This window comes from Nesoenas mayeri, assembly GCF_963082525.1.
Source record: "Nesoenas mayeri genome assembly, chromosome: 9".
NCBI classification, from domain to species: Eukaryota; Metazoa; Chordata; class Aves; order Columbiformes; family Columbidae; genus Nesoenas; species Nesoenas mayeri.
This window is the reverse complement of record NC_137557.1, coordinates 27,059,762-27,071,545: the sequence shown is the minus strand read 5'-3', so window position 1 is coordinate 27,071,545 and position 11,784 is coordinate 27,059,762. Positions and strand designations below refer to the sequence as shown.

The window sequence follows — 11,784 nt, the reverse complement described above, 5'->3', positions numbered from 1 at the left end:
CAAGTACAGCAGCAGGCCATCATCCAGCACACTCTGCCTGCAGTTAAGTACAGCTTTTGCTTTTAGAAACAGTTCACAGGAGGCCAGATCCCATTTAATTTTATGTTTTTATTACAATCTGCCCACACCTCCAAGTATAAACACTGTATCCTCCCCATTTCTCAGCCCTCCCCGCCTCCCACCCACAGAAAATTTGCATGATAAGAGACCAAGGTGCAGCGATTTAAAGCTACATCAATGAATGCCTAACACAGAGAACAGGTCTGGAGAAGGGAATGCCTAACATGAACAAAAAGTTCAACAGCCTCTTGGTTCAAAAATAGCAATAAATAAAGTAAGACATGAAAAAAAATTTCCCCATTTTTAAGAATTTCCACAACAGAGAAATAAATTCAGTAAAATCATGTAAAAGGTGTCTTTTTGAAGTAAAACCAGTTTTAGTGAACTGTAGGTTGCAATTAGTGCACCTACACTTAAGGAAGATGTCACAGAGTGTCAGGCTTGCTGCTCTTTTATTGTTCCTCATGCATGCCATGAATATGGCTTGTTATTGATACATCACATATATATCTTATACATACACATGATGCATCTCTGCAAGAGGCCTTTTTAAAAAACAAAACCATCACTCTGGTGTCACAAATATTCCCTGCAATTAAAATGGAGAAATATGAAGCAAAGATTTCATTGTAAAGCTTATCATGGTAGGTACCAGACTGTCCAACTCTTTTTACAGTAAAATAACACGGTAGGAAAGAAAACCCATCCACTGGATTCCAAAGGTGCTTTTATCTTGATAGTCAAACTAGTGAAAACTGGCACAGAGCTACCACTGTGCTGAAAGCTCCAAGCACCATAGTATGTCTGAAATACACAGTACTTCCAAACAAACTATCAATTCCTCCAGAGATCTGGATCACCAGTGGGGCAAGAAAACAACACCTTCATTTTCTGTTCAGATTTTATTTGAAATCTAATTCAAATTGTCAAAGCTACAAAAAGGGGGAACATTTGAGTTATTTCTGCTATGTCACAACATTCTAAAACAAAATATCACTACTGCCAGCAGATCAGTTACACACATTTCTGATGAAACTTCTAAACACAAAAATGTTTCATTTGGGAAATAGTCACGATGAAGATATTTTGTACAATATAAAACAATGACAGGTCTACAGATGCCAATATTCGTGAGTAAACACGTGCATTCACAAAAAAAAAATAAAATCAGGAATGCTTTTTTGTTTTTTTTAACAGACTGTTCAGGCACAAAAACAAAACCGCATTTCCAGTAAGTGACAGCATCATAAAAAATATTAACATTGTCAGTGTTTGCTTTTCTTTGACTTCTTGTGAGATCTGTGAGGAGAACGTGACTGAGACCTGGATTTTTTCCCTGACTTTTTAGGGGACCTGGATCGCGATCTTCTCGATCTTTTGGGTGTCCTGGAGCCAGATGGCGACCTGCCAAAGAAGAAAACAATAAAAGTCAAACACTAACTGATAATACCAACTTTTTCTATTTGGCTATTTTCTATTTCACTAGTTGAGCTAAACAAGGTAGAAAATGCTTTTTCTCTATTAAGTGGAAGAACGGTATCGTGCTTTTGACAAAAAGACAATTTTTGCCTTATAAGGTTTTTAATACATTTTGGGCTTAACTTCGATGCTTAGAATCCAGAAGAAAAATAACACTAGTTCATATCTTTCTTAAACCAACATAAGGAATTCACAGCCTTCCACATATGTCCCAACCACCTTGGCTCTTGTATTAATAGCAGCCTCTATCTATACAGAAGAGAACAGAAATGAAAAATGACACCGAATTGTGTTATGCTGAAATACTTCTGATTCTCATTAAGCATGTTCAGCTTGTGATGCAACCCCACAGAAAAAGAATGGAAACTGAATAAAATTACTGCCATCTAACCCACACCTAATACATTAATCAGATATAATCTAAATTGAATGACCATCATATTAACTTTAAAAGAATCTCAAATACTTTTCTACTTCTATTTGAATTCCTAACTTATAGCACAAGAATCCAATTACTATAAATATGTACTATGATTTTCTCAACAGCAAAGAATTTTTCTCAGCATGTCTGAGGAATCTTATATCAATAAGATACTCTACACCTCTAAAGAAGTGGAAGCTGAACTTCTGAGTTCTGAGCCACAAAAGCATCAATACAATAATAAAATCTCACCCTGAGTTTAGCATTAACTAGAGACAAATACTTGTGTCAGTCTAGAGAATAGGCAATATCTACTTCGGAAATGAAAAACCATAAGCGTTATCTAATCTAGATTTCTTTTCATTAAAAAACAAACCATAGGACAGGAGCTTAATGTAAGCAAATTACCACTGAAAGGCTGCATGGTCACTATAATTCTAGAAGTTCTACGGGCTACAGAAGATTTGCCCTTAGAAAATAAAAAGCTAATGGAGAAGCAAGGTACTTTGGTTAAAGCACTGTTTCTCAAAATTATCAGCAAACGGGTAAACGAGAACACAGAAGTGAACGGCCTTGTTAACAGCAGGCAAGGAGGAGGCTTTGCCTATCAAATAGGCTCTGCTAAACACCAAACAAAAAAAACAACCAAAGCCACACCTATGTACTTAACTTTTCTACAACCTGAGATAGTGAAGATACCAGCTTACCTTTTGCCTTTTTTACTGACATCTCTGGGAGAATCTTTATGTGACGATCGAGAACGCGAACTCTCTTTGTGGGACCGCTCAGAGCGCTCTGAGCGTTCTGATTTTGGTGATGGAGATTTTGCTCGTCTGCTGCCGCTGCTGCGGGACGGGCTGGGTGAAGCGCTGTGTCGTCTTTTCCTTTGTAAAGAAAGAAAATGCAGTTATGTACGTATACGTGCTTAGAAGTAAAACTGTATATTAAGAAAACTGATTCCTTTCCGCAGATGTTTTCTTTTGCCAACATAACGTTAGATCATTTTAAGTAATTAAAAAGTAGTAGGCTTTTTATGACTTTAAAAAAAATAAATCAAGTTCAGCATGTGCACCAGACTTTCTCTGGTTGAAAAAATTAAGGCCAGTGACTCATTTTTGTTTACTGCAGTGTAAAACATTGTCATAAGTTCCTGAAAAGCAAAGTATTTTACCATACCTACACTTAATGTCATGGAAGGGTTGGGCTATACAAGTATTAGAAGATCAGAGTGTACAATCAACTATCCTAAAACTAGCTGTTTTGAAGAATTTTCACGATGAGATGAATAACATTTAGGTCACTGCAAATTTTTGGTGTGATCTCAGCATAGTTTTCTGATTAATATTCTACAGTCAACTTACTGCTAAAGAGAGCTAAATAACCTGTTTTCAACTGGTCAATATATTTGGCTTAAATGAGCCAAAAGGGAATTCCATTCAAAAAGGCACATCACTTGGGGCAGGATAAAATCAACAATGCCTTTAAAATTTTGAAACATGTTTTAATATGCAAAGCACGGGGTTTTGTGCTTTGGTTTGTTGTGTGGAGTTTTTTAGTTGTTTTTGTTGTTGTTTGTTTTTGTTGGGTGGGACTGTTTTGGTTTTTTGGTTTGATTTGGGTGGGTTTGTGTTTTTCTTTCAAAACCAGATGTGTAATACCATGTCATTTCAAGGCTGCCAAGGTAATACAAAGATAGTAACTGTGAGGTTTTTCCTCACATCCACTTTACTCCCAGGGAAGCCATACCTCTCTTTCCTTGTTGGTGTACATTCCTCCTTCTCCTTCTTATCTTTGGACCTGGATTCAGATTTATCTTTGTCCTTTTTGTCTCTGTCCCGTTCTCTTTCCAACTCTTTTTCTTTTTCCTGAATTATTAGAAGCATTCATGATTTCAGATGAGCTTGACTAATTATTAAGTAAAGACAAGCGAATCACAAACAGCATAAAAGCACTGAGTAGTGAAGGTACAAATGGTCATGCCATACCCACTCTCCAAATTGTTGCTACTGCTTTGTACACAGCAGAAACATTTATTTTGACATAAACACTGACAACAACATCAAAGATGTCACTTTATGTGAGAAAGTCGGAGTATCTAATTGGATACGAACAGTCTTCAATTTTACAAATGTTTAGGGAAACATTACAGCTGTATCAGATTTTCTGAACTAAATTAAACATGAAAGAATACCAGGAACCTTTCTAGTTAAAACATATGCATTCATCTTCATTAATCCAGATTGAAAATTGAGGTAATTTCATAGCTACAAGACATTTAAAGACAAAACAAAAATATAAGATTCTCTAATAACATCTACTCTGTCCAAACTCCCACAAGTATGGTCCATTTCCATATACCAGCAGGATCATTCTGAAAGAAAATATATACCCCGTGCACACCTCATTTGTCTGTCAAATAGTTAGAAAACTAATTATGCAGAAATAAACCTAAACCATCAGCAAGTCTGTGTACAGAGATGAGGAAATGTGCTTCCTTAAGTACTGGCTTAATTCCTTCTATGGCAAAAAATAAACGCTTCCCTGCATATGCCGTAAAGACAAAGGGGGGCGATTCAGCTAAATGAAAGAAAGAGGGGAAAAAGAAAAGGACGGAGGGAGATAATAACACAAGTGCAGGAAATACCAGGACAGCTGCACTAATCTAGTCTCACATTTTATTTATATGTAAGACTCAGCAATTAAATTTTAAAGGCTCCCTTATTGTTACACCTACCATTGCAAACTATTGTTAGATTCCACTAAAATCAATGGGCTCTTCAGATGTGCCTAGCTTATTTCATTGCATAACTAATTATTTCATCCTGATAAATAAGATTAAACAGTATTTTAAGTAGCTATGAATTCCAACTCTCTTAACAATATACAACACTAACAGGAAATTTACTCTTGGAAGGCTTATTCTATAGTCAATTAGAAAAAAAACCAACGACCAATCACCAAGTTTGTGGGAAATGCAATCAGAACTAGTATTACGTTATACAAACCAAAATTATTATGGCATTAAAGCAAAATATAAAGTTATTCCCTTAACAATGGGGTTACTATTGTTTTAAAGATCTGTTAAGATTACACTAAAATTTTTCTTAACTAAATATTATGTTCATTAGTGAAAAATGAAAACAGAAAAAAAAAAAAATCTTAAAATATTGCAATCTGGTTGAACTAATCCAACACATGGCATCTAACAAGTATCAGGATTATGATTTCTGTTCTTATAAGCTACTGTCTCACTAAACATTCCGTGCTTACTGCACAAATCAATTCTTTCTCCAACTACAGAAAACACCGGGTAAGTGGGAAGTTTTAGGATATGACTACAGTTAAAAATTACTTATAAAAGTTACTTGTAAAAATTGAAGTCTTAACTGTTAACATCAACCTCCAATCCATGAAGGATCTGCTTTCTTAATTTTTCCAAGTCTCTCTCTTCAAGGTACCGTGCAAAATTACTTTAGTGAATTAGTCAGATATTGAGCACCCAATAACGCAAACAACAAATGACAGAAAACCACCTGGTGAAAACTGCCTATTTGTTTTTAGCTTCCAAGAACCTACATGGGTATCTCACTTCATCATTCATCTGCCAGGCCTGAAACCAGATTAGAGAAGCAACTGCCACTTAGTCTGTCTCACTAAATGTGTTGTCCAAACAGGTTACATGTTCTTTTTTTATGTTTCAAAGATTCAAGATCACATGACATCGTTTATATGATGATAACTTTTAAAGCTGCTCTGACTTCACAGTCCAGAGAGGACTACTGAAAACGGCAATGAAATGGTACAGAATTATTCACTTTTGGGTGACAATGCGAGCTGGAATTATTGAGGAAATCTTAGACACTGGAGAATCAGGAGCACATATGCTGCTTAATACTATTTTTTTCTCTTCCTTTGGACGCCTTTAGCACAATGGATCAATTGCTAAAAGCAAAATGAAAAGTCTGATGAACATCTTCAGTTGACAGCTCTCCCTTTCCTTTCCCACACCTAACAGGTCAGTTTATGTAGTAAATCCTGAAGTGACCTGTTCAAGGTTTCAATACATTCTAATGATATCCATCTGCACGGTGTGAAATACATTATTTTGACTAAAAAGAGAGATTATATCTACCTTGCAGAAAGCATTTGGATTTAGACATGCACTTTGACATTGCAGTAGAATTTTAACAAGAAGCATGTGTTGTTACGCTTAATGCCACCTTACATTTGATAAACTCAACAGAAGCCTATCACAGAATCAGAGCCAAACAAAGAACATTTCTTACCCTCTGGAGCAGCTTGTCTCTATAGTGTTCAATCTGTTCCTGAAAACTCTGGCCTGGTTTCTTGGGTCTTTTCCCAGACTCTAACTCATCCTGAAACTTCATCACCTTAAGCTGTGAAAATAATACTGACCATTAGGTTATTTGGCTTATGATTATCCAGTTAGGCAGGTGGCTGAAAATGAAATTTCCGTGATTTATAGTCTCTTCTTCATTCTTTCAATACAAATTTGTGCACAAAAAGACACTAACTTTATTTAAACTGGATCAAAGCAACAAAACCACACACTTGTCTCCAGGCACCTGCAGTTGTTTACAGACATGTTAAGAAATAAAAATAAAGGGATTTGTGTCTGTTATTTTACTAAATTTTGTTTCCATCATTAGAACATCGAACCCTTATATTTCTCAGACCATTACCCATTTTTTTCTTTTAAAATGAGATCATTTGCTGCAGGTGTCTTAATACATCGTTTCAACTTCTCCTGCCTACTCCAAGTTTTACTTCAGAAACTGACTTTTTTCCATTCAACCCCAAATATTAAAATCAAATGACTGAAATAATTACTACATAAAGCAAATGCATCTCCTCTTCAGGGCTGTTTGCACAGAGTGAATGATTTGAAGTAATTTGTTTTTACTACCATAATACTCTTTCATGTACTGTCAAGCTTCGCAACAAAATTCAGTTCACTAGTGTTGCTAAATGTAACACTAAATTTAACACAACAATATCCTCAACTGAGTTACAAAGTTAAGCAAATGTCAGAATTTTTGTATGTGGGTATTTTTTCTGCCTAGATAAACTAAAACCTTTCTCCAAGTTGATTCTCATTATAAAACTTCACTCACATCTCTTAACATTTGTCAATTCTTTATCCTTACTGCCAAAGCCTTTTACAAACTACCCTTCAATTTTTTCATATGAGGAGGTGTCTCTTTTTCAGGGTGGTATGGAGGACCTTGGTAATAAGTCACACCGTATTTGTCAGTCCTCTTCCAAATGCTTATGCTCTGACCTCTTTTTATTTCCTGGTTTAATAATGACCTACGAAGTCGTATATACAAGTATATTTCTCCAGTGCTTGAGGTTTCATTTTTAGCAAACACACAAAACATTTTTCTCTTTAGAAATATTTAACTGTTTCACACTGAAAACACGCAGAGGAAAAGACTTTGCAACTGCATTCATTTTGATTATCTGAAAGGATTCTTATTCTCCACGTCCTCAATTCCCTAATTATGAAGTAGGCACAAAATCAAACCCTAAAGTTTTTCTTCCTTCTCAAAAGTAGGAAGCCGGGCTGCATATGAAGATATCATATACTGTAATCAGCCCTTCCAATTACTGACTGAGCATTTTGCTCACAAAAACAAACTAATCACAAGAAGAAATATGTTATGAAATAGAAAACCCAGGCAGGGATAAGCACTACTCTGAACAGGATCCACTTCCGCTTCATTTACAGAGCTTATGCCAACAACATATTTTTCATTTTATTCTCAAACACAGTGGAATAACTCTGCTATCTTGTACCATGGTAAATTTATGACAAATGTTCTGCTTACCTCCCCCCTTTACAGAGTATGTTCTATCTGTGCTTCAGCATTTTTCATTTTTGCTTATAATTCAGCCAATTATATAGCAGCCAATGGAAAACTGACATCAACTGTTCACATACCATTCCAGCTTCTATAAAGGCATTTTTTAAATGCCCCCACCCCCCCTTCAAATGCAGAAGTTTCAAAAGCAGGAATACCTCTTGGAACCATATATTAAGTGTCTCCCTGCACCACCTGTTCTCGTAAGAAATCAAGATTCCATTCTCTACCATCATGTAAACTCCAAGGCCACTAGCTGCTTGCATAGCTCATTCTGAACAGAGGAAGTAAAGAGGAGGCTGAACTGATCTAGAAGGTATGAACATGCCCATGATGCTCACAAAACTTCGACTTCATTTTCTCAATTAAATCAACCAGATAATTTCAGAAGCAAACAAACGACCACCAGAAAAAAAAAAAAAAAAAAAAGGAAAAAACAACCCCACCACACCCCCACAAGATTTCATTTTCATTTCTTGACATTTTTAGCCAACAAAGCTGTGACACTATCTCTGTTTAATCATATTTTGAAAGCAAGGATCCACAAGTCTATAGCCCAAAGAAATTAAGGAAAACTAGGAATCCGATCAACAGGCTTTACTTGACTTAATAAACTAATCTGGATGCAAAGAAAAGCTGAACTTCTAGCAGCCTGTTCCATGCATGTCACACAACCCACTGCTGGCATGAAACGTAAAATGCCGAGAGAAACTCTTTGCATGTCACCTTTCCAATACCTGTGGGCAGAGGTGGGGGAAAGGTGGTCATAAGCACATGCCTAGAGAGGACCATAGGAAAGCCTGTACACTAACCATTGCCTCAACACCTTGCCAGGCTCCAACTACGTTGTCACCATATGATCTCCTGAGACAGCTGTGGTCTTTTACATGCCAATTATCAGTGGATCTCTCTTCTGCATACTCCTGTGTCACCCTTCAAACCCATGAAAACTGGCTGACTTTAGAAAGATGCTGTGGGTAGAGGAAATGGGCTTTAGTACATCCCCTGGAAAAGGAGATTAAGTGTTACAGAATGCCAAAATGGTATCAATAGCTCACTACAGAAAGATCACTCTCTTCCACCTTCCTTCCCCACTCCTGCAGTCCAAACAAGGAGTTCCCCTTCATCTGCCCTTTCAGCAGCTGCTGTGGTTGGCTGAGCCTTCCACAAGCCAGATCAATGCACTAATCCAGCAGAATCATACTCCTTGCCTTCAATATTTCTTCCTGCATTTGTGCAATGTATTGGCTCAGGGGAAGAAAGAGCAGGTGCCAGAGCTCACAAGCAGGATCAGGATGTTCCCTTTCAGCAGAGGTGAGCAGTTAGATCCACTCATCCTATGCCGTCATGTATAATAGCTTTTGCTACATGCTCCAAAACATCACCACTCTAACTATGTTTTAAAAGAAAAGGAATTACTTAGGTCCCAAAGTCCAGGAAAGAATTCTCTAAAGAATTCTACTGCTCAGAATCACTATATAAACTCACATGTTTGGCTATCTCCCTTCACCACATTACCATTCATAGCATATTTGCCATAGTGAACACTCTATTGATCTCTTCCTGTAGAATATATGATGTTTATACCCCTATCATGCAGTTCCAGATGCACCCTGAGGAGAAAGAGATCCTTAAAACTTAGGCTTAAATCTGCTTAAGCATCTAGGGATTAATGTTCTAAGCATTCCACTTCATAAACTTGCCTTTAGAAAGAACTAATATATTCTCATTAAACTGATTATTCTTTAACTATTCCTGTCCAACAGACAAGATCTACTAAACCTGTTCATCCTTAGGAGTGGATACATTGTATCTAGGCTACCTCGGAGTCATTAATACACTTAGTAATATAGAAGGGGAAAATTTTTCAAAACCTAGTGCCAAAACTTTGCAATACTGAATTCTTAAGACACAGCAGCCTCCCAGGCTAGAGAGTTCAGAGGTTTTCAGAGACTGCAATGCAGAACTGTCCAATACCACTGGAGTTCCCGTGAACAATCTCAACTAAACACTCCAATGCATGGACCATATTTTTCACTAACCATGAGGAGGTATCTCTCGTAAGTTCAAGATAAACAGCTCTACAACATGCCTATTGTCTATTGGTTCTCAACTTGAAATTTCCCCATCTCATTGAGAGCTTAAAAGATTCAGCCATTCCTAGAAGCTGAGGTCTTGACTACAGACTAACCAGCAAGCAGCAAGCTACAGACAAGAGTAAAATCTTGCTAGGATGATTCATGGAAACCAAAGACTGATGTAAACTGAAGCCCTGCCCATAGCTTTTTGCATTTTGACAGAAGCAGGTGTTGCTGTGGGTAGCCTCCCTTGCTCAAAATGAATCTATTTTCAAAACCTGTTCTTGGTTTTCTAAACTTCTGCTGATACTGTCTGAGTCCACACACAGTGGTCTTCAGGGGAAATTAAAAAAAAAAAAGAGGTTATTCCACATGTACACAGGTCAGAACGTAAGCGGTCAGGTTCAAACACAACTTATTTGAGGTAAATTAGCTGCATGCTACATACTAGGATTAACTAGGAAGATATCACCAGATGCTTGATGAAACACAGAAATTTGTTTTGTATGTAACTGCACTCAAATCTGGACTGATTACAGACAGGAGAGACTTCCAAGCAACCCAAAGTGTTTTGGTTTTCCTTAAAGCAGCCTCACTGCAACAAGTCCTAGATTTTGCCAAAAGCAAAGTATTTATTTGAAAGCCTGAGTTTTCCAGTGAGTCTATGAGCAGTGGAATTTCTGCAGCTACGGTGTTATCAACAACAAATGACAGCGACACTGGTGTACACATGTGAAATACCTCTTCAGCGGTAACGGACATCTGGCATGCTCCGCCACACTCGCAGGATGGCGTGTGTCTTGGAGCTAAGCGATTCCTTGCTTTTTTCTTCGTGTAAAACAAAAGTAGATTCAAAAATAGACCAGAAACTGCTGAATTAAGATAGTTATTATCTTCTAAGGAACAACTACTATAAAAAAAAAAAAACTATTGGCCAAGCAAGAGCAAATTTGTTTCATCTGTTATCATTAAGCCACGATGAGTAAGATATTTAATTAGACATCTTGTTATCATTTTGCAGTGGCCACAAATGAGCAAGGTACAGAAACCTCCACAGACTATAAAGACCAAAGGGTTATATTCTTTTAGTGATGGTTACAAGCCTCAGATATCTCCTATGACTTGATGAACAAATATGTAACAGTGAGTATTCTGCATACTAAGCATCACAATCTGAGAAGGAAAGAATGGAAACTGTATGGAATTTCAATTTCTTGACAAAGGTATACAGGGCCTTGAAATCCAGAACACACAGAGGACAATGCTGCTTCATTTTGTCTAGGAGTTTTCGTACACTTTGAGGACAAACGCTTGACGAATAATTTAGGCAACATAAAATTCCCATTTTTCTAACACTTCATGGCACTGAGGTCTCTTTACAAAGAGGTACACACATTTCTTTTATAAGTCCCTGGGGCAGGGAAAGAGAAGATACACATGCACAGCACTGGTAAAGACCATTCTGAGATTTGAGTTATAATGAAAAACAAAGTGCTAATCTTTCCATATTTAAAAAAGAACACTAAAGAAATCACTGTTCTTTGGTGTTAAGAAAAGCTCTGCTCTTGCCAAGTTCCAGAGAGAATTCACACTTCAGCAAGGTTAGCAGGGGTCTGGGGGCAGGTGAACAAAGCGTTAATAACCTGCCTTCCGGTCACATGGCTCTAGTCAAAGCTTGTTTCTTACTGCACCCTCCTTTCCCAGCTGACTGCTAAGTGTGCCAAGAGAAAGAGTTGCTGTTTGCATGCATGGATTTCCAAAAAATGCATTAAAAAAAATGTGTTTCAGCTTCCCTGGTAGTCACTGTGTAAATTGACAATCAGACTTTGCAGGTTTTTTTGCCAAAGATTTTCCAGGACAT

General features: G+C 37.2%; 1 protein-coding gene across 7 annotated transcripts in view; it reads right to left on the bottom strand.

Moving 5' to 3' along the window:
- Positions 1-201: 201 nt before the first annotated feature.
- U2SURP (U2 snRNP associated SURP domain containing) overlaps positions 202-11,784 on the bottom strand; it is a 47,231-nt gene continuing 35,648 nt past the window's right edge. For 6 of the 7 annotated variants that reach the window (XM_080349308.1, XM_080349309.1, XM_080349310.1 and 3 more), the window contains 4 exons: positions 6,247-6,357; positions 3,707-3,825; positions 2,668-2,844; positions 202-1,464 (listed from right to left, as the gene is read on the bottom strand). In XM_080349308.1, coding sequence (XP_080205434.1) covers positions 1,326-1,464; positions 2,668-2,844; positions 3,707-3,825; positions 6,247-6,357 — 546 coding nt within the window. In that variant the 3' untranslated portion in view covers positions 202-1,325. The remainder of the gene's footprint in view (positions 1,465-2,667; positions 2,845-3,706; positions 3,826-6,246; positions 6,358-11,784) is intronic. The other variant, XM_080349312.1, reaches the window with a different exon arrangement.